Source organism: Balaenoptera ricei, chromosome 19 (assembly GCF_028023285.1).
Source record: "Balaenoptera ricei isolate mBalRic1 chromosome 19, mBalRic1.hap2, whole genome shotgun sequence".
NCBI lineage: Eukaryota > Metazoa > Chordata > Mammalia > Artiodactyla > Balaenopteridae > Balaenoptera > Balaenoptera ricei.
Genome location: NC_082657.1, coordinates 50,984,089 through 51,008,273, shown reverse-complemented (window position 1 = coordinate 51,008,273; position 24,185 = coordinate 50,984,089). Strand labels below are relative to the sequence as shown.

The following is a 24,185-nucleotide window of genomic DNA, read 5'->3' as shown; positions in this document are numbered from 1 at the left end:
TCTTATTCAGTAATGCATATATAGTTATAATACATAAAAATTAAAGTCAGAGCACAACCAGGTTTATAATGGAAAACTGTAATATCCTATTTTAGCTTTCCCTACTTTCAACTCTTAGTTCTTTATTTTTGTATTTATCTAATTTTTAAGTTAGAATACTTACATTGTTCTCTTTTTTTGTTAGACATTATCTATTGATTTCTTATAAACTATCTACATTTTGTCCTCATAAAACACACTTAACAGTATTTACTCTGAAATTGAACTTTGTAGAGCAAGAAATCCTACAAAGCTAAGGGATAAAATAGACTGTGCTGCACCACAGACAGGATTCATACAAGTCATTGGCTTTAGAATGTGGCATTAATTGGCCAAGTTCTACAGAAAGCTTTGACCTACTCTAATGAGATCAATTTTGGTCTGTTTCATTCTTGTCTCAGTCTCATTCATCAATCCTGAGTAATCAACATACTCATATACTAAACAGTTTCTTAAAAAAGAGATAAAATTCATTGCTACTTAGGTCTGATTAGTTAAAAAAAATAAAAGCAAACAAATGAAAAAACCTACAAAAATCCACAAAGTTGTGTGTTACTCATTTTTTTAGTTTTAACAGAGAATGGGGAGCAAGTCTAAGTCATTGCTGTAAGAATGTTTCAGTGTGAAGCCAGACTACTTCAAGCAACTATCGATCGCCCCTTTGTGTTTTATGATTTTCATTTTTATATTTCTGTTATAGATTACAGTCTTCTAGCTATGTTTCGTTTGCATTTCTGGATCCACAGTCATGACCCACATTAATTCTGCAGAGTTCTTTCGTTAGAAAACATTTCTAGAGTCTACTTTTTGGTGATGATTTCCTTTGTGATTCAAACACTATCAGAATAGATTTACTTAGAACTTGTGTGAATCTGGTTTTTATTTTTTTTTTAATTTTTATTTATTTATTTATTTTTATTTTTGGCTGCCTTGGGTCTTTGTTGCTGCACGCAGGCTATTCTTCGTTGCGGTTCCCGGGCTTCTCATTGCGGTGGCTTCTCTTGTTGCAGAGCACACGTTCTAGGTGCGCGAGCTTCAGTAGTTGTGGCACTCAGGCTCAGTAGTTGTGGCGCACGGGCTTAGTTGCTCCATGGCATGTGGGATCTTCCCGGACCAGGACTCGAACCCGTGCCCCCTGCACTGGCAGGCGGATTTTTAACCACTGCGCCACCAGCGAAGTCCCTGAATCTGGTTTTTAAATTTGGAAAAGTTATACTCTGCGTGGGAACAGCTAAGGGTGTATGTCTGGTTAATTTGAGACCCTCCTGAATTGGCATTCAGTTTTTAAGTTTCTCTTAATAACTACTGAAAACGCCATTTATGTAAAACTCAGCAGTAAATTTATTTTCTCTTCTATAAACAGGTACATACTAGGCAGCACAAATAAAAAAACTCTTGCCTTGGCTTGGCTTTTCACTAGTCCTAGAGACTTACTTCTCCTTCTTGATGGTTATCAGAGCCTGGATAGGCTTTGCTATTAGCAAAAGTGAATAGGATAATCCTTTAAAAGTTATTTTTTGTGTATTTATATTGAAGCCCAGGTTTGTGGAGGGTGGGGTCCCATGTATAAAGTATGATAGGAGTCATTAGAAATTTGCCCTCAATAATATCTTGACGTCTATTTTTCTAAATCAGAATTGGTACATGATTTCCTCCAAGAAATAAAAATAAAATATTTCTTCAGGTACTCATTCAGGATCATGAGTAAACAGAATGTTGTCAGTTATATTTTAAAGTGAAAAGAATAAAAAATAAACTTTATCTTCAGTAAGCTTCATTGTTTTTTGGCTTAGCAGTTCTTGTTAAAGCATTACTAAATAGCTATTAAATTGAAATCTAGAATAGATCAGTTCTGTAATTTCTTCACAACCTTGTTTTATGAAGCACTCCTTTATGCCCATTTGTATCTTAGACTAGAAATTGGCAAACTACAGCCCACGGGCCAAGTCCAGCCCACAACCTGTTTTTGTATGTCTCTGGAGGTAAGAGTTGTTTTTACAGTTTTTAAAAGGTTAAAAGAAGATACCACAAGACTGTAGAGATTGTTTGTAGCCCACAAAGCCTAAAATAATTACTCTATGTCCCTTTACAGAACAAATTTGTTTTAGACTATAATATATAATGTATGTGCAACTCTTTATTTTTATTTATTTATTTTGTGCAACTCTTTTTAAATGGTTTACAATCCATCTGAATTACCATCACCTTCAGTAAGAAAAATGTCTTGCTGTATCTCATTACATATCCTTCATTTTTATAGGAATTCACCAAATTTGTTAGTTTTTATAGTTGATATGGACTTTAAAATTTTTAAAAAAATTTTTTAATTGAAGTATAGTTGATTTACAATGCTGTGTTAATTACTACTGTACAGGAAAGTGATTCAGTTATATATACACACACACACACACACACACACACACACACTTTTTTTTTGGACCACACCATGCGACTTGTGGGATCTTAGTTCCCTGACCAGGGATTGAACCTGGGCCCTTGGCAGTGAGAGCCCGGAGTCCTAACCACTGGACCGCCAGGGAATTCCCAACATTCTTTTTTAATATTCTGTTCCATTATGGTTTATCATAGGATACTGAATATAGTTCTCTGTGCTATACAGCAGGACCTTGTTGTTTATCCATCCTATATACAATAGCTTACATCTGCTCACCCCAACCTCCCAATCCATCCCTCCCACAACACCCTCCCTCTTGGCAACCACCAATCTGTTCTCTATGTCCGTGATTCTACTTCTGTTTCATAGATAGGTTCATTTGTGTCATATTTTAGATTCCACATATAAGTGAAATCATACGGTATTTGTCTTTCCCTTTCTGACTTCACTTAGTGTGATAATCTCTAGTTGCATCTGGTGTGGACTTCTATTAATCAGAATCTGTACACATGACACTGTGGACTTTAATTAAACTAGCTTGGGGTTTGAGACAGAAAGACAGCACCCCCGCAGGTACTTGTGCTTACTCTTGTGCTTGCTCTTTGGTGCGTGCATTTTTGTGATGCTGCTTTAGGAATGGTAATGAATTTGAATATTGCCATTTCTTCATAGATGCAACATTTTCTCACTGATACCTTTGCCTACTGCATAGAGTGTGTTATTTCTTTGAGGCTGTATTTTGATGTTAAATTGGGTGGTGTGGTTGGTTTGGCTGAGAGGTTTTTTTAAAAATAAATTTATTTATTTTATTTTATTTATTTTTGGCTGTGTTGGGTCTTCTTTTTTTTTTTATCTTTTTTTTTTTTTTTTTAATTTATTTATTTATTTATTTATTTTTGGCTGTGTTGGGTCTTCGTTTCTGTGCCAGGGCTTTCTCTAGTTGCGGCGAGCGGGGGCCACTCTTCATCGCGGTGCGCGGGCCTCTCACTATCGCAGCCTCTCTTGTTGCGGAGCATAGGCTACAGACGCGCAGGCTCAGTAATTGTGGTTCACGGGCCCAGTTGTTCTGCGGCATGTGGGATCTTCCCAGACCAGGGCTCGAACCCGTGTCCCCTGCATTGGCAGGCGGATTCTCAACCACTGCACCACCAGGGAAGCCCTGTGTTGGGTCTTCTTTGTGGTGTGCAGGATTCTCATTGTGGTGGCTTCTCTTGTTGCGGAGCATGGGCTCTAGGCACGCGGGCTTCAGTAGTTGTGGCACATGGGCTCAGTAGTTGTGGCTCGCAGGCTCTAGAATGCAGGCTCAGTAGTTGTGGTGCACGGGCTTAGTTGCTCCGCGGCATGTGGGATCTTCCCAGACCAGGGCTCGAACCTGTGTCCCCTGCATTGGCAGGCGGATTCTCAACCACTGCACCACCAGGGAAGTCCCTGGCTGAGAGTTTTAATAGAAAAGTTTTAGTAGAGCTATAAAAGAAAAAAACCTGGTTATAATGCTTTGTCATTTATCATATTTTATTGATTCTGAAACACACTTTTTATTTTTCGCCTTAACATTTTAAAAAAATTTATTAATTTTAATTTATTTATTTTTGGCTGCATTGGGTCTTTGTTGCTGCGTGCGGGCTTTCTCTAGTTGCGGTGAGCGGGAGCTACTTTTCGTTGCCATGCATGGGCTTCTCATTGCAGTGGCTTCTCTTGTTGTGGAGCACGGGCTCTAGGCGCACGGGCTTCAGTAGTTGTGGCTCACGGGCTCTAGAGCGCAGACTCAGTAGTTGTGGCGCACGGGCTTAGTTGTTCCGCGGCATGTGGGATCTTCCCAGACCAGGGCTCGAACCCGTGTCCCCTGCATTGGCAGGTGGATTCTTAACCACTGTGCCACCAGGGAAGCCCCACATTAACATTTTGGAAATCAGGATGTATCTTAAATTTTATGACATAATTACAATTGGCAGTTTTCCCCCCCTGTGGTGCATAAAATAATGGTTCATCTTAAAATCAGTAAGGCATGGTTCATATATTTTACTCACTTATATTAACTGTTAGGTGCATTGTTTTCTTGTTCCTTATATAAATTTTTAAATAGGTTTTTTAAAATTATGTATTTATTTATTTATTTATTTGGGCTGTGCCGGGTCTTAATTGCGGCACACAGGATCTTCCTTGCAGCATGTGGGATGGTTTTTTTTCATTGCGACATGCGGACTTCTTAGTTGCTGCATGCGGGCTTCTTAGTTGCAGCATGCATGCAGGATCTAGTTTCCTAACCAGGGATGGAACTTGGGCCCCCTGCATTGGGAATGTGGATAGAGTCTTACCCACTGGACTACCAGGGAAGTCCCTCTTTTTCCTTATATTGATTCCACCCCTTTTTACTTTGGATATTGCAGCCAAAATTCATTATTTTGGAAATCTTTAATCATTAAAGGATTTGTTTGGGGATTTATTTTAATTCTGAGATTTGTAATTTGAATTAGATAATAAGCACCATCATCCATATCTGGTCAACAGAGCAATTTAGGAAAATCAACAGTTAACATAGTGTTTTGAGTAGCACAATATCCTGATCTGTTACTGTTAGTTAACAGATGGCCTGCAGACTGGTCTTTTGTGTTAGTTACTATTTTGCTGAATATACTGTAGAAGAACATTAACCAGAAAACCAGTTTAGCTTTAGCCTTACCTGCAATTTTCTTGGGTGTTTGCAGCTGAGAACACCCTGTGAATTTATAGTAGTATCCTGTTGATGGGAAATAATTAGAAATTATATAGTAATTGTTTTTTAGGCCTTTAGTATCTCTGAAAGTAAGCCACTTTGTATTACAGAGACAATACATTTTTTAAAGCTTATTTTAATGCAGAATCACAAGTCAGTAACTTCAAAAAAGGCAAGCCAAATAAAAGGGGGAGGAAGGTGGGCACTAATGCCAACATTAAATATACAGGCGTATTTAAGTCGGTGATTCTAAACTCTAGTTGCACCTAGGGCGATTTTTAAAATATCAGTACCCAGAGGTCTCAGGTAAATTAAATTATAATGCCTGGAATTGGTTGCTGGCATTGAATTTTAAAAATATTTTAAGATACTATTATTATTGTGTTACAAAGGCAATATTTTTGTAGATTTACCCATTAGTTAGTACTTTCTTTGCTCCTCATACCTTCTTGCTTCTCTAAGCTTCCATCTAGGACCACTTTCCTTCTGCCTACAATACATTTTTTAGAATATCTTTTAGTGAGGGTCTCCTGCTGGCCAGCTGTCAGGTTTTGTTTGTCTGGAAATGTCTTTATTCTACCTTACTCTTAAAAGATATTTTTTGCTGGGTCTAGGTGTCAGTTATCTATTTCTGACTAACAAACCATCCCAAACTTAATGACTCAAAAACAACAACTATTTCCTCATGAATCTGTGGGTCAGCAGTTTGATCAGGGCTCAAGGGGATGGCTTGTCTCTGATCTACCTGGTGTCTCATTCATCTACTTGTAGTCGCTTGTCACGTCAGCTGGGAGCTGGACAGTCCAGATGACCTCACTTATATGTCTGGTGGTTTGGTAAGGTGAGAAAGGAACTGGGCAACATATCTCTCATATCTCTCAGCTGGCGAGGCTAAATGCCTTCATGTGGTAGCTGGGTTCAGAAAACAATATAGGGACTTCCCTGGTGGCGCAGTGGTTAAGAATCTGCCTGCCAACGCAGGGACACGGGTTCGAGCCCTGGGCCGGGAAGATCCCATATGCTGTGGAGCAACTAAGCCCGTGCGCCACAACTACTGAGCCTGCACTCTAAGCCCGCGAGCCACAACTACTGAGCCCAAATGCCACAACTACTGAAGCCTGCGCGCCTAGAGCCCGTGCTCCGCAAGAAGAGAAGCCACCGCAATGAGAAGCCCACACACCGCAATGAAGAGCGGCCCCTGCTTGCCGCAACTAGAGAAAGCCCACGTGCAGTAACGAAGACCCAGTGAGGCCAAAAATAAATAAATTTATTTTAAAAAAAAAAGCAGTGGCAAGCTCCAATGCACAAGTACTTTTCAAGCTTCTGTTGTCATATTTGCTAGTGTCTCATTGACCAGAGCAAGTCACATGGCCCAGCCCACATTCCAAAGGGTGGAGAAATTAGATTCCATCTCTTTATGGGTAGACGGACAATGTCACATTCAAAGGGATGTGCTTTAAGGAATGGGAGGGATTTGTGGCCTTAAAAAATCAATAACAGTGTAGAATTTTAGGTTGGAATATTTTTTCTTTCAGCACATTTTCTTTCCACTGCCTTTTGGCTTTCACTGTCACTGTTAACCAGTTAGTTAGTTCCTATGGCTTCTTTTCAGATTTTCTGTCTGTGTTCTCTTGATCACCATGATTTGTCTTGGTGTGAATTTCCTTTTGTTTCTCAACTTGAGCTTTATTGAGTTTCTTTTGATTTGGTGTCTTTCATTCTTTTTTTTTTTTTTTTTTTAATAGCTACTTTATTTATTTATTTATTTTATTTTTTTGACTGTGTTGGGTCTTCGGTTCGTGCGAGGGCTTTCTCTATTAGCGGCAAGTGGGGGCCACTCTTCATCGCGGTGCGGGGACCGCTCTTCATCGCGGTGCGCGGGCCTTTCACTATCGCGGCCCCTCCCGTTGCGGGGCACAGGCTCCAGACGCGCAGGCTCAGCAGTTGTGGCTCACGGGCCTAGTTGCTCCGCGGCATGTGGGATCCTCCCAGACCAGGGCCCGAACCCGTGTCCCCTGGATTGCCAGGCAGATTCTCAACCACTGCGCCACCAGGGAAGCCCTGTCTTTCATTCTTTATGGAAAATTCTCAGCCATTATCTGCCTCCACCCCACTCTTTCTCTTCTTCTTGAACTTCAGTTAAGTTAGATTTCTTGCTATTTTTTCATGTTTATTTATCTTTTACTCTAAAGGTTTTATTATGCACAGAGAGGGGAGGGGGCTCAGTGCCTGACAGCTGCTTTCCTCTTGGCAGCCAGGACATCACTCAGGTCCTCTTGCCTCTTGGCGTGGATGTGTGTCCCCACTCTTTTCTTTTTTTTTTTTTTTTTTTTTTTTCTTTTTAGCTACTTTTTTATTTTTTTTAATTAATTTATTTATTTATTTATTTTTGGCTGTGCTGGGTCTTCGGTTCGTGCGAGGGCTTTCTCTAGTTGCGGCAAGTGGGGGCCACTCTTCATCGCGGTGCGCGGGCCTTTCACTATCGCAGCCCCTCCCGTTGCGGGGCACAGGCTCCAGATGCGCAGGCTCAGTAGTTGTGGCTCACGGGCCCAGCTGCTCCGCGGCATGTGGGATCTTCCCAGACCAGGGCTCGAACCCGTGTCCCCTGCATTAGCAGGCAGATTCTCAACCACTGCGCCACCAGGGAAGCCCCCCACTCTTTTCTTGATGAACTTTAGGGCCTGTGTGTCCTTGGAGAACTTGAGCATGTCCCAAATGCTCTGCTTGTATGAGGCAAAGCCTCATACTTCTCAGATCATGTCCCTTAGGGACTTGGTGTGCTTCGTGAGGCATCCGTGGCAGTGGCTGTGCCTCAGCTTGCGCATGTTCTTGGTCACTTTGTGGCCCTTGTTGAGGCCCATGGCCATGGGGTAGCACAGAGACATGGCTTTGTTCCTTAATGGCTGCTGAGGCAGAGTCTTCATATTTATTAACTTTTCGTCTTCATGCTACATTCTGGATAATTTCTTTTTACTTTCCTTTCAGTATACTAATTTCCTCTACAGTTATACCCAGCTGCTTATTAACTCTTCTACTTTTTTAAAAAATTAAATTTACCATAGTTCATCATTTTTTCCTTTTTAAAAAAATTAAGGTATGATTTACATGTAGTAAAATTTGCTTTCTTTTTTTTTTTTTTGGTTTGCAATCTACAAGTTTTTTTCTGTTTCCGTTGTACTTTTTATTTATTTATAATTTATTTATTTATTTGGTTGTATTTATTTATTTGATTGTGTTGCGGCACGTGGCCTCCTTAGTTGTGGCATGTGAACTCTTAGTTGCGGCATGCATGTGGGATCTAGTTCCCTGACCAGGAATTGAACCCCGGCTCCCTGCGTTGGGAGCGCTGAGCCTTAACCACTGTGCCACCAGGGACGTCCGTGCAATCTACAAGTTTTAATATTCATTCCTTTTATCTGTAAATCTGTGCTTTTGCCAATAGCACACTCTTAATTACTATTGCTCTACTGCAAGTCTTAAAATCAGGTAGTATTCCAACTTTCTTTTACAAAATTGTTAGGGTCTTCCATTTCCAATCTGCTAGATCACTTTTTATATTTTCCTGTTCCCTAAAGATTTTGTCAAGTTTATTTCATTTCTTTAACTCTTGTACAAAAGGGTTCTATTGGACCCAATTTTAGTTTTTGAGTTTCTTTTTTGAAAAATAATATTTGTGAATATGGATATCTCGTGACACTTATTCTTTTTTAGAAGTCTTTCAGAGAACAAAGGGAATATTTACTTTGTATTTTACAATTATATAGATGCATTGTTTGTAACTCTTAAGATACCATTTTTGTAGTTAACGTTAAGCTTTCACAGAACACAGTTGAAAATTCAGAATTTTTCCGTTTCTGCTCATAATGGCAAAGAGAGGAACATTTTTTAAAAAATATTTATTTAGGCTGCGCCAGGTCTTAGTTGCAGCACATGGGATCTTCGTTGCAGCATGCAGGCTTCTTAGTTGCAGCATGCGGGCTTCTTAGTTGCAGCATGTGCACTCTTAGTTGTGGCATGCATGCGGGATCTAGTTTCCTGACCAGGGATCCAATCCGGGCCCCTGCATTGAGAGCGTGGAATTTTACCCACTGGACCTCCAGGGAAGTCCCAAAGAGAAGAACATTGACAGAAGAATATACTTCACAATTTTATGAGTTAGAAGATAAACGTAAAGAGACAAATAGCACTGTAGACACATGTATTTTGGTATGGTATCCACCAGCTATATGTGGCTAATGAGCACTTAAAAAGTGCATTTGAGGTGTGCTGTAAAATACACATGGGATTTCAAAGACTTGGAAAGAGAAAAGAAATTTAAACTTTCTCAATTTTTACATTGCTTACATGTTGAAATAACATTTTGGACATATTGGATTAAGTAAAGCATATTAAAATTAATTTCACCTATTTCCTTTTTTTTTAATGTGGCTACTAGGAAAAATTGCATATGTTGCTTACATTGTATTTCTGTGGGACAGCAGTGGTCTATACTCTAATAGTATAGAAGCAACATTTCAGACTGAGTCTTTAGATGACAATATCCTAGATAAACTTTCTGAAACTCAAAGTTCAATTGAGTGAACAAACTATTTCTAAGGATAAAAATGAAATATAGTATTCTCAGTTATTCAGCAAGAAGGTCTTTATCATGCAGTATTTTGTGACACGTATCTAGAACACCTTCTTTTGCTAGAAGAATGTGTGACAGTATTTGTACATCTTTTTTTTTAATATAAATTTATTTATTTATTCATTTATTTAATTTTTGGCTGCATTGGGTCTTCGCTGCTGCACGCAGGCTTTCTCTAGTTGCAGTGAGCGGAGGCTACTCTTTGTTGTGGGGCGCAGGCTTCTCATTGTGGTGGCTTCTCTTGTTGCAGAGCACAGGCTCTAGGCACGCAGGCTTCAGTAGTTGTGGCTCGTGGGCTCTAGAGTACAGGTTCAGTAGTTGTGGCGCATGGGCTTAGTTCCTCCGCGACATGTGGGATCTTCCTGGACCAGGGCTTGAACCCATGTGCCCTGCATTGGCAGGCAGATTCTTAACCACTGCACCACCAGGGAAGTCCCTTACAACAGTTTTAGTTGTTTATAGTTTGAGAGTTGTTCCAAAAAATTTAACCCACCATTACCAGAAATGGATTACCGCATACGTATTTTTTAAAGCTTTTTTATGTATACCAGATTTAAGATACTATTGATTAAGCATTTTGCAAATGGAAAATATATGTGGAACTATAAAAATTAAATAGCTGGAAGTCACATTTTACAAGGGGGGACCTAAGAGTCATTAAAGTCAAGGGTAACATTCATTTCAGTTTAAACACACACACACACACACACACACACAACACAGATGAAACAAAATGTTTTTGTTATCTTTAGGGTTTTAAGTTAGTCAGATATGTTTGTGGCTGTAGGAAGTTGAGTGATACCAGTGTGGAAAACTCAGGCTTGATATAAAAAAAAAATGGTTACCAAAACACTGATTGATGGCGGTTATAGTGCCTGGATGACAAAAGGTCACTCACCTCATACTCATGAATTGTGACATGCTTGGTGGAAATGTAAGGTTAAAACTTTTACAACAACCTTATTTTGAAAATAGCTTAATCCAGTGATCTAAATTTATTTTAGGATTCAATTTTTTTTAGTGAGTCATTTTTCTAAGCTACCTTATATATATGCAGCAAAGCAGTTGTAATTTGACATTCTCTGGTCTAAATCTACAGGTGAGATGTAAAAGAATGTGATGTAATAATTTTGTTTCCTTCTACTAAAAACAAATTTTTCTTATTTTCTATTATATTTACATGCTCTGTAGCTAAGGAAATGACAGTTTTTCTTGACACTTAACAAGTGGCTTTGCTTGCCACTCCTCTTTAAGAATGTGGTTTATGGGAGTTCCCTGGTGGTCTGGTCTAGTGGTTAGGATTCGGCACTTTCACTGCTGTGGCCCGGGTTCAATTCCTAGTCGGGAAACTGAGATCCCATAAGTTGTGTGGCACGGCCCAAAAAAAAAAAAGAATGTGGTTTATAGTGTCGTTCTGGACTACACAAGCTAGGAATTAAGGTATTTAAGTATTATAGGAAGATCAAATATTTTGGTAATTTGCAGTAGGCTGAGGCTGTGATTCTTGGGTCTTGAGGTTAGTGGTCTTAAATTAGACATGTCTTTTCTTGAACAGCAAAACAAATGTTTTATTTTTTAAATTATTTTGATATTTTATTTATTTATTTATTATTTTGGCTGCACCGCACGGCACGTGGGATCTTAGTTCCCCGACCAGGGATCGAACCCGAGCCTCCTGCATTGGAAGCACGTAGTCTTAACCACTGGACCTTCAGGGAAGTCTCAAAACAAATGCTTTAGAGCCGTGTGTCAGAGACATGGCAGAAGGTGAATCAAATTTGTGTTATGGTGAAGGGATGCTTAACAGCTGGTACTTTTGTCTCCACTCATATTGTATCTTATAGTTGACACAGGCAAAAGAAATAAGTTAATAAATGTAGTTGTGCTGTAAGGAATGATACTTTTGCCCCTTACGTGATTTGATAACTGTGTGCCTTGTAACATGCTCACACAGTAGTTAAGGTCAACACTGATGTTTGCATTTTGCATGATGAGTTATGTCTAGGTTCATTGTCAGCTGAGAAAGTCACTGTAAAGTCAAACTGGAGTTATTCCAAACATTGAATAATTCAGAATGCTTTGAATTGCAAAATTGAGTGTGTTAATTTTTCCAGGCTATAAGATTTACGACATTTTTACATCAGTGATCTAGAACCATTGTTCTGAAAACATAAGCAAGTTCTCTTCCACATTTGTCTTTCTGTTTAATATTTTTTGCTTTCTCTCTTGGCTCTTGCATTCTTGTAGTAGTTGTAGCAGCAATTACTACAAACCAACAGCAGCAAAACTCTATTTTTTGTTTTGTTTTGTCTGAGAAAACAAGCATGGTGACTTCTTTCCAAGGCTAATTACATGTTATCCATGGGCCTTCCAGAGAGGCAGGCATTTTATTTTTAATAGTTCCACAAAACTCCCATTTGGTTTGTTTTGCTGTAAGACTATCACTGAAATCCCCCTCCAGGATTTCAGTACACTATAGCTGCGGCCAGGGATGTGTTAATAGAATTTATATGATATTGAGCTGTAAATTTAGTAGTTTGCCATCTGCCCATTAAAAAACAAATGAGACTTCAAATAAGCAGGTTAAAATTTAGTAACTCTTCTAGGCCTTCTTGAAAATTGTGATTTAGAAGGCTGATAGATCCCATTGAGATTAGATAGATATAGGATATGAAAGTGTGGCTTGTTACTTTTGGAAGATGTAAGAGAGAAGTTGCTGTTAATGTGCTGTGGAAGTAAACAGGCCCATTTGCTAGAGAATAGAAAAATTAATGTCTTTAAATTACTTTGTTCCTTTTCCCCATATCTCCTTAAATTTGATCGGGTAACTTCATTGCATTTAACATATAGAGTACATAATCCTACTGAATTTCTTTGAAAGAAAAGGGACCTTTACTGTGTTGTCATTACAACTTTAAATAAACATGGGCTAGATTAAAGAGTGGCAAAATTATTGTTTCTTTCACCTTTGTTTTATCAGAGTGAGATTTAAGTATAAAGTGTATGTTCCTCACTATGTCAGGAGTTATGATTCTTTTGTAATAACAGGGAGTCCTATCCAAACTAGCTTAAGCTAAAGAGATAATTTACTTCATGTAACTGTAAAGATAAGGTATAACCCTGGCTTTGGGCTTAGCTAAATACTGGGCTCATCCTCTTAGCTGCGTTCACTTCTGGGCAGGCTTCCTTCACAGCCTCCACCTGGTGGCTGGCAAGGTGGCCAAAGTAGCTCTTATCCCTACACCTCCATCTGTGCCCGCATTGTTTGCAAATATTTTATTGTTTATCATTGTCCAAGTTCCTGAACCACTTAAGAATATTTTGGGGAGTTTTATTTCTGAGTGACCCAAATCAAAAACAGTTCTGTGTCCTAGGAAACTAATGTTTTGAATTCACTTCTTTCATTAGAATAAAGAGATACTTGTCAGTTTGCTCATTTCACATTCTAAAGAGTTGGCATGGTAAACTTCACTGAAATCACCCTGAGCCAAGCTAGAGCTGAAGGAGATGTTCATAACACAGGTAACTGAACTTACTGGGCTCCTTCCACCAAAACACAGAACAGAGGAGGCAAATAGCACACGCACGCGGTCGCTAGCATGCACTCTCTCTCTGTCTCTTTTGATGAAAGGCAAGTCCAAGAGGCCAGTGCTCATGTTCCATAACCCAAATTGTAGATCCCAGCTGTTAGTCCTCAGCAATGACTTTGAGAACTTCATAGTAAAGTTTTGGTGTTTTGCTGATTTAAAGTTTTCAACCTCTATGCAATCATATTTCCCTATTTTAAAATATAATTTTAAACCTTTTCTAGTCAGAAATGTTGTGAGCATTCTATAAAAGCAAAAAAAAGTAAATGACATTTGGGTAACTTACACTTTATTTTCTCAACAAAAATGTGTCTCCTTTGTAACCCCCCCCCCCACACTTTTTTGCCACTGTTACCATTTTTTATTTCATACGTTAAATAGTTGGAAAAGCTATACCACATTATCTCCAGCTCATAGGTCAAGAGACAAGGTTGGATTCCTGTGGAATAGGCTATGTCATTTTAGTCAAGACGTTCTCCTATAAAAAATTCAAAACACCAGATCTGAAGAGACCATTGAGGAGTCTGAAAGATTTCCTTAGATTATTTTCCTGGGCAAGGACATTTTCCTTTTCTTAGCTTCTTCGTTAGTTGTAGTTTTGCAGCACCTTAAACATTTTCTCCTCTGACGTTTACACTCTTCCTGTATTATAAATACTTTTCATCCACACCTCAGCAATTTGTGTTGTTTGAAATAATTAACATTTAAATATTTCTATTGTTTCTTTAATTTTCTGCAAGCTGTTTTTATTTTCCTAGCACGGAGACTAAACTACGGTAAAGAAAAATTTTGTTGTATCTTCTACTTCCCCAACAGTTATTTATTATGTACTTTCTACATTCTAGGTACAAATCAGGGATACTCTTTCTGTCTCTCTGGAAATTTCTGTCTCATACAGTATGACTGTATGATATGTGAAAGGCAGATTGGAACAGAACAAGGCATGGAGGCCACAAAAAAAAAAAAAAAGACCTCAGAGATTGTCATCTAGAAAATGAGGATTTGGATTAAAGCAATGACAGAAAGAAAGGAGATTGACTAAATCTAATACTGAAAAAAGATGACTAAGGAGAGCTTGTTAAAGGACTAAGATAGGGGACTTACAGGAGAAAAAGGAATCAAAAGTAAACCCAACGTTCCATTGGGTATGTGGGCATTGCTTACTGGGGGAATGATGATGCCATGGTAGAAAAATAATTAAAAATAATTTATGTAGATACTTCCTCTTCCAAGAGGTAGAGCTGAACTCCCCATTCCCCTCTTGAGTATGGGCTGAACTCAGTGAATTGCTTCCAAGGAGTAGAATGTGGAAAGGTGGAAGGGAGTCATTTTACAGTGGAGAAAGCTGGCAAACACTCCCTTGGCCGGGTGATCAAAGTTGGCATCATCAGCATGTATGCCCTTGATATGATGTGTTGAGAATGGCAGTTCTTCCCCAAAACCTATATCCTATGAGAAAAACATCACACTAACCGAAGTTGAAGGACATTCTACAAAATACCTGACCAGGCTTCCTCAAAAACTGTCAGGTCATTAGAAACACTGACGCTAAGGAGATCAGACTAAATCCTGGATGGGAATAATGTTTGACCAAGTATCTGGGCACCTGTTAGCCCAGTCAAGTTGACACATAATCTTGTGTCACTGTCCAAAACTAAGAGAGGATGGAGGGTTAAAGAAGATAAAGGGTTAAGGAGGAGAGAGTTGTTTTTTAAACATCAAAAACAGCAGAAAGCCAAAAAATGGGATAGAGAAGATGACTCTTAATGATAAAAATCACATGAAGCAGGAAATCAGGAAATGTGGTCTGACTCCTCATTTAAAAAGTGAAAGGAAGACGCACAGTCAGTGACAGAATGGATAACAGAAGTAAGTTAAATTTTCATTTTACAGTTGACCTTTGAAGGTACAGATTTGAACTGCACAGGTCCACTCATACGCAGATGTTTTTTCAGTAAATACTACAGTACTGCATGATCAGAGGTTGGTTGAATTCACAGATGTGGAACCACAGATACAGAGGCCAACTCTAAAGTTATCCTCGGATTTTTGACTGTGAGTAGGGTCTGCGCCCTTAACTCCCCCTAGTTGTTCAAGAGTCAACCTTATTTTATCTGCCCCTCTCTTGGGATATCCCTTTTCTTCTAACTACTCCAGTCCCAAAGTAGGGCCAAAGTAACTAACTTTGGGGGGGAAAACAAGTGTTCCCCCCACCCCCACCCCCCTGGCCCAAGAAAGAAAGCAGTTTCTTCACATCCACTAAAAATGTCTTCAGGTTCTCCAGTACTCAAATTTATGAATGTGTATCCATGGATACAAGGATAAAAGTCATATAGGTTAAAGTTAAACTTACATGTTATAAAGCAGGTGCTCGGCGAGTTAACAAATATTATAAAATCCTAACTTACTCTTAACCTTTTAGGTACAGTCTTCAATAATATAGTTCAAACATTTATGCACACTCTTTCATTTTATTATTCATCCTTTATAATTGAATTCATGGAAGACTGGCTCTAGGCCAGAAAGCAGTAAATTAAATTTGAAATGCTTCTTTCTGCTAGTATTTAGCACTTGCATTTTTCTTACCTTTTTTTCCCTCTAAGCCCAATAAAATATTCTAATAATTTCACAATGATATGCCTTAAGAGGTGATACTGCCAAAGGTGAAATATTGCTGGGCAAGTAGTACCTCCACTCAGTAGCTTAAAAATTTGCCAGCTGGTAAACACAATATTTAAAATCAACATTTAAAATTCTCCTAGGTATGTAAGTATATAATGTATGAAAATCAGATTATGAAAGTTGAGAACCATCTGTAAATAAAAATGCAAATATTTTGAATTCTTAATTACCCAGAGTTTCATTGTTTTACTACTTTCTTTAGTGTGTGTCTAACATTTTAAAATGTTCTCCTGGGCTTTGATTTAGCAGTGTCTGCAAATTGTGTTCACCGTCACCCAATCACATGCTCTTAGAGTAGCCTATACTCCGTTGCTTCTTAGATCCTGCCTATTTTAGTACGTAAAACTCTCTATGATTAAAATTTCTCTCAATTGAGATTCTTACTGCTTTACTTCATCTAACTTACTATAAAATAAAATGGATAACTATCCAGTGAATAAATATCTCTAAAAATAAAATGAAACTCACAACTCAAATATTATGTAGTTATAGAAAAGTTTGTGATATTTGAGATAAGGATTTACAAATCTATTAAATCAGACCCTGGGTTCCTTCTAGTTTTGCTAACTATGCCAATTTTATGGGGGATTGAGGGAGAAATTGGTCAGTAGGAAAAGTATAGATTCACCCTACTGATTCAAGTGTGGAGGGTAAATCTTCCTCCTACTAAATTAATAAACTACTTCACTGTTCTGAACAGTGACAATCTGAATACATTTTCTTTATGAGAATACGATTAAGTTAATTAAAGACATATTATTAGGGTTGTTCTTATAAGTTGTTCTTATCTGCCTACATAATGTAAACAGCCTACATACAGTTAGACTGTTAGTTTTAGCTCTGTTTTTACCCCTTGGCTCCAGACTTTAGGTTATTTTCCATATAACCTGCCTAACAGGGTGCTCCATACAAAAATTGGTTAAATAAACGTGCTTGAGTTAGCCTCAAACAAAAACATACGTTTTGTGGAGAGAAGTCCATTTCTCCTAGTAAAAAAACTTTAAACTTTCTAGTAAAAGAACTTCTGGTATTTAAAACCAAGTTCTATAATGTGATAAAAATATTCAGTATTGTTGCCCGTTTCCATCATCTTGCTTTTCTCCTATAGGACTCTTTCACTTTCTTGTAGTAAAAGCAAAAGGGTATTTGTGTGTGTGTGTGTGATTTAGGAATTTAGAATTAACTCACCAGCTTATTATAATTGTCCTGTATGAATTAGTGACTGTTTTTTCCACAGAAATTGTTTCTATCCTAGTCTAATTGTTTCTGAGCCATTGCTCAACCTGTTTTCAGAATGGGAGCACATTTTATTAATAATTAGCTCGAGAAAAACATAATTAATAAAGTTAATCTGTTGCTAAGTAAAACCATATGAAATTCCAAAGCAAAATACAAATATGAGTTTATGTGTTCCAGAGCGAGTTCCTTAGCATAAGTAAGTGATAGAAAGCCCAGGCATGATCCTAGTTCTTGCTGTACAAAAAGGAGCTAGCAGGAGACTTTCTTCTTTGCCATCTTCTGCAGTATGTGAAAATTCTGCCACTGCTGCACTATATTAAGAATCTGGTTGACACACTTTTAACAGTTATCTTGGTGTTATGCATGGTTATTTTATACAGAAATGTAAAAATAGTGGCAAATCATTCTTTGAAGAATAGAATCACATTTTAAATGTATTGATGGAGTTAGTGATTTAAAGGAAATTTGTGCTAAGTTTTAAGTTTTTTGTTTTTGATCTGTATGGCAAGTCCCTTCGCAACATGAATAACTGACCTATTTTATGTTCCGTTGTCTGAAACAAAGCCACTAAACAAGACAAGATTATGATTTGGGGAATTTGGTGACCTGATTCAGTTTTCAAAGAAGGAAAAATTGTAATTTGTGAACTTTTAAACTACCATAGTGATCATTTGATCAGTATGTGAGAATAGTCCATTTAGTTAATATGTCCAAGCACAGCTATAACTGTTTTTTAAATTATTTTTTTCCATTTTACCACAAAATCTATAAAATAAACTGAAGGAAATTACATCTTTTTATATTAGCATCTCTTGGGTATAACATAGTTCTTTCCCTGACTAGTCATTTTCATCCTGATTTAATGATGTCCCATCTGACTTTCAGTGACCAACTGATATTTAACACTAATATATTCAGAAGAGTGTAGGAATCTCAACCCATTTATTGAAAAAATTCTGTCTTAAATATTTTCAAACAAAGTAGGGTTTAAATAAGTAATACTGAGGAATTGTACATATTGGTTTTTATTCCCCAAGACTGTTTTTGTGAGCATAGTAATTCCCAAGTATCTCTTTAAAGATCATTTTGTGTTGTACCTGGTTCTTAAAGACTTATGTTACTGAGGTTTAGCATGGTTGTAAACTATGTTGCCATGGTTAAGAATGTTGGATGCGGGCTTCCCTGGTGGCACAGTGGTTGAGAGTCCGCCTGCCAATGCAGGGGGCACGGGTTCGAGCCCTGGTCCGGGAGGATCCCACATGCCGCGGAGCAACTACGCCTGTGCATCACAACTACCGAGCCTGCGCTCTAGAGCCCACGTGCCACAACTACTGAAGCCCGCACGCCTAGAGCCCGTGCTCGGCAACAAGAGAAGCCACCGCAATGACAAGCCTGCACACCACAACGAAGACTAGCCCCCACTCACTGCAACTAGAGAAAGCCCGCGTGCAGCAATGAAGACCCAACACAGCCAAAAATAAATAAATAAAATGAATAAACTTATTTAAAAATAAAAAATAAAAAGAAGAATGTTGGATGCATATGCTTTGGGTTGAAGGGTTTTTTTGGTTTGTTTTTTGTTTTTGCTGCGCCACATGGCTTGCGGGATCTTCGTTCCCCGACCAGGGATCTAACCTGGGCCCACAGCTGTGAAAGTGCAGAGTTTTAACCACCAGGGAATTCCCATGGTTGAGGATTTTTAATAATCCCATGATAAATCTAGATGGATAATTTGTATCTTTGTATATGTGAGTCCTGCTATTATCAGATGGCTACTTCTATAAAAGAGCTGTTTCTTATACCAAATTATGGAATTTGGATATACAGTGAAAACTCAGCTTTTAACAGCTACAAGAAGACCAAAATAATGGCAAAGTGTAATAAGAACTAGAATGGAAACTGCTATGGAGTCCGTATTTTAAAGAATGTTCCAGGGGATTCCTTGGCGGTCCAGTGGTTAGGACTCCGCGCTTCTACACTGGGCCAAAAAAAAAAAAAAGAATGTTCCAGAAAATTGCCATTTGTCTAACTAACACTGTTAAGCTAGAATCTGTCAAAACAAATTTTGAGCAAAGATAAAACAAGGTCCTGTGACTCAACCATGGACTTAAGTACAAATTAAGAGGGAAGATTTCTCTTAAGAAAGGGAGAATGGAGAACTCTCCCTGAATCTTTGCCTTTTCTGAGGTGTGGCTGCAACGACACTGTAAAGGCAAACCCCACAGGAAACTGCTCACATTCTTCTGGCCCTTGTGCTCGAAGTGACCCGGCCTAGTTTTGATTTTTTTTTTTTAAATTTATGTATGTATGTATGTATGTATGTATGTATGGCTGTGTTGGGTCTTCATTTCTGTGCGAGGGCTTTCTCCAGTTGTGGCAAGCGGGGGCCACTCTTCATTGCGATGCGCGGGCCTCTCACTATCGCGGCCTATCTTGTTGCGGAGCACAGGCTCCAGATGCGCAGGCTCAGCAGTTGTGGCTCACGGGCCTAGTCGCTCCGCGGCATGTGGGATCTTCCTGGACCAGGGCTTGAACCCGTGTCCCCTGCGTTGGCAGGCGGACTCCCAACCACTGCGCCACCAGGGAAGCCCTGATATTTTTTTAAAGGCAGTTGTAGAGGAGACTGAGCGGTCCATCTCATACACACCACCACTGCACTTCCACACTGGAGAATTAGCGGTGTATTTACAAGAAACCAGGTTTCCCTCCTCATTTTTTTTTTTTTTCCACACACACACACACACACTGTATTTTATTTTTACAAGAGATAAATAAACTGACACCAAGCATTGTAACTGGATGACCACAACAAAAGCAACAATGATTGCAATTACCAAACACGAAACACACTCATACTATGTCATAATATTGACATTCAGTCCAGTAATCCTCCACTGTAACAGCTCCTTTACTTTGCAGTGAAAATTGATTTGTATATTTTTTGCCTCTGAGTCCTTGTGGGATTTTTTTTTTTTTTTTTTATTCAAACAGAAAGTCACAGGGCTTCCCTGGTGGCACAGTGGTTGAGAGTCTGCCCGCCAATGCAGGGGACACGGGTTCGAGCCCTGGTCTGGGAAGATCCCACATGCCACGGAGCAACTGGGCCCGTGAGCCACAATTACTGAGCCTGCGCATCTGGAGCTTGTGCTCCACAACAAGAGAGGCCGTGATAGTGAGAGGCCGGCGCACTGCGATGAAGAGTGGTCCCCACTTGCCATAACTGGAGAGAGCCCTCGCACAGAAATGAAGACCCAACACAGCCATAAATAAATAAATAAATAAATAAATAAATGGATTATCACGTTAAAAAAAAAAAAATGTTCATAAAAAAAAAAAGAAAGGTAAAAGAAAAACACTAGAAATGGTCAGATCTTTTAAAAAAAAAAAAAAAAAAAAAAAAAAAAACAAAGTCACAAAAATTATAATCATCCTCATCAGTTCACTCAGTCCCGTGTAATTAATTTTTTTTTCACCTCCTCATTTTTTAAGAGTGGTATAATAAAATATATATTTGATCTTTGTCTCCAGTTCCTGGCACAGAGCTCCGAAAACCCTTGGAATTTCCTGAGTAATAGGATTTGTTACTTCATAACACGCCCCTTTCATTACACTTGAGTTTATGCTAATGAAGTGATTTAAGACCCCTAGATAGCCTGAGAATGGGCCGGTCATCAGGAGTGATTAGAAGGTTGGAACGTTCAGTCCCACCCACCAGCCTCCAAGGATGGGGTGGGATGGCTCTCTGGAGACTGAGCGTTATATTATAAAAACTCAAACTAGAAGACCTGGGGAGCTTCTGTGTTGTCGAACAGATCAAGGTGTCAGGAGGTGACATGCCCTGTGTGGGCCTGAAGCTCGGTGGCGCCTTTCCTCACTTTGCCCTAGGCATCTCTTCCATTTGACTGTTCCTGAGTTGTATCTTTTATAATAAACTGGTAAATGTAAGTAAAATGTTTTCCTAAGTTCTGTGATTTTGTCTAGAGAGTTATTAAACTTGAGGAGGGGGTCATGGGGACCCTCAAATTTGTAACCAAGTCAGAAGAATTACAAGTGTCCTTGGGACCTGAGATTCACGACTGGCATCTGAAGTAAGGGCAGTCTTGTGAAACCGAGCCCTCAACTTGTGGGATCTGCCTTAACTCTGGGTAGTTAGTGTGACGATGAAAATTAATCAGTAGTCAGTATATGAAAGTAGTGGAAAATTTTATTTGAGCCAAATTTGAGGATTATAACTTGGGAAGAGCATCTCAGAAAGCCCCCAGAACTGTTCCTCCCATTGGAAGTCAAAACACAGTTACATAAGTCCTTTTAGACGAGGGCTATTCATTAGATGACGTATTATTGACAGTTTACACAATCCAGATCTAAGCATGGCCCTTACAAGATCAAGAAGGAATGTTATCTTTTAAGGAGTTGTCTTGTTGATTTTAGGAGAATGTTGCTCTTTGCTTAGCTTGAGCAGGTATTTCTTCTGATGGGGGAGGTTTGGTTGATGCATAAAGCAGCTACACAGTAGGCGGGGAGAGAGGAGGCCAGAGGGCAGAGAAAATTTTTTGTTTAAATTTTTCTTGTCTTGCTATAGAATATGAATTTTATTTCACAGTGTCAGAACTAAATTGACACCCAGTTAACGTAGGAGAATCTGAGACCTGGTATCACAAAGAGTAAGCTCTGCTTGGGACTTCCCTGGTGGTCCACCTTCCAATGCAGGGGACACAGGTTCGATCCCTGGTTGGGGAACTAAGATCCCACATGCCGCGGGGAAACTAAGTCCGTGTGCTGCAATAAAGACTCAGCGTAGCCAAAAAAAAAGCATAAGCTCTGCTTTGGTTTTGTGTTTTTTTGGTTTTTTGTTTTGTTTTGTTTTGTTAAAATTAATTAATTAATCAATTAATTATTTTGGCTGTGTCGGGTCTTCATTTCTGTGCGAGGGCTTTCTCTAGTTGCGGCAAGCGGGGGCCACTCTTCATCGCTGTGCGCGGGCCTCTCACTATCGCGGCCTCTCTTGTTGCGGAGCACAGGCTCCAGACGCGCAGGCTCAGTAGTTGTGGCTCACGGGCCTAGTTGCTCGGCGGCATGTGGGTTCTTACCAGACCAGGGCTCGAACCCGTGTCCCCTGCATTGGCAGGCAGATTCTCAACCACTGTGCCACGAGGGAAGCCCTCTGCTTTGTTTTTATGTGTTTAGTAGATTTTAACATTTGCAGTAAAAAATACATAAGAATAAATTTGCTCAAAGAAAGTGTCAACTGAAGAAAAATGCACAACCTGAAAATAGTAAGTTATGTTTTATTTCGGGACCTTGCTGAAAGATAGCTCTGAGGAACTGTTCCAAAGAGGTAAGGGAGGAGCTAGGATATATAGGAATTTTTGCTGAAAAAGAGTCATGTAGTTGAACATCAAAAGATTACTGCTAATCGCAAAAAAAAAACCCAGACATTTCAAGTTAATGATTTTATTGCTCTTCTATGTATGGGAAGATGCTAGAGTCTGGACTCGTTGAAATTATTTCTTAGATACGCATCTTAACTATTTAGGGCCAGTATCCTGTTTTTACTCCATCCTGAATTCCCCTTATAGCACACTGTGGCACTGTGGCACTGTGACGGGGTGGGGGCTGCAGTGGCTGGTGGCTTGGTGGTGGCCACATTTGCTGTTTACTGGAATGACGGGCAACATTGTTTGTTTACTGGAATGGCAGGCAACATTCTTTGTCCACAAAAGTAAAGATCCAACTTAACAGAAAGAGATAATATTCTTCCTAGATTTGGAAGACCTGCAGATCAGTTCAATGCAATCGCAATCAAAATCCCAGCAGGCTTTTGTGGGGGGCTAGGGAATAGAAACTGACAAGCTGAGTCTTGCATTTATATAGAAATGCAAGTGAGCTAGTATAGCTAAAACAGCTGAAAAAGAGTAAAATTGGATGACTTGCATTACTTGTATTTCAGCACTTATTATAAAGATTTACTATAAAGTAATCAAGACAGTATGGTAGGGCTTCCCTTGTGGTGCAGTGGTTAAGAATCCGCCTGCCAATGCAGGGGACACGGGTTCGAGCCCTGGTCCAGGAAGATCCCACATGCCGCGGATCAACTAAGCCCATGTGCCACAACTACTGAGCCTGTGCACCTAGAGCCCATGCTCTGCAACAAGAGAAGCCACCGCAATGAGAAGCCCGCGCACTGCAATGAAGAGTAGCCCCCGCTCGCCACAACTAGAGAAAGCCCGCACGCAGCAACGAAGACCCCAACACAGCCCAAAAAAAAAATTAAATAAAAAATTAAAAAAAAAAAAGTATGGTATTGTCAGAAAGATAAACTTATAAACCTGGGGTTCACAAAATGGCTGTGTGTTTTGTAAGTAAAGTTTTAGTGAAACAAGGCTAAACCTATTTGTTTACGTATTCCCTAGGGCTGCTTTTGATCTAGTTACCAAATTGAGTATAACAGAGACAATATATGGCCCCCAAGCCTAAAATACTGTCTATTCAGTAGTTCAGAATAGAAAGTTGATAAATAGGTCCACATATGCCTGATTGTTACCTGAAAACTGATTTCACCTCTTGGTGGGTGTTGAGCCAAAAGATACAACCAAGCCAAAGACTGGGAGAAGGAAGGATTTGTTACTTGCAACAAGTAAGGAGGAGAACACGGGAGATCTTTCCCAAAGCAGTGTCTCCCTGAATAGCAAAACTGGGGAAGTTTTAAGCTAAGGGTACATGCATATTCATGAAGGGGCTTGAACAGAGGAGAATTCAGCATAGAACTGAGGCAGAGGTTGAGTCCAAGCTTTAGCTGATTAAAGTCATGAGGGTCAGAAAAGGTCAACGTTATAATTCCTTAGGTTCTGGCCAGTCTGGGGTTCTTAGCATGTAGTTGCCATTCTCCACCTGGATGGG

General features: G+C 39.3%; 2 protein-coding genes across 2 annotated transcripts in view; one reads left to right on the top strand and one right to left on the bottom strand.

Annotated features, from left to right (window-relative positions):
* GLG1 (golgi glycoprotein 1) overlaps positions 1-24,185 on the top strand; it is a 155,840-nt gene that overhangs the window by 25,647 nt on the left and 106,008 nt on the right. The window lies entirely within an intron of this gene.
* On the bottom strand, positions 7,370-8,032 carry LOC132353867 (large ribosomal subunit protein eL36-like). Its single transcript, XM_059905366.1, is given in 2 exon segments — positions 7,370-7,459; positions 7,805-8,032. Coding segments are annotated over 2 exon segments (318 nt in total).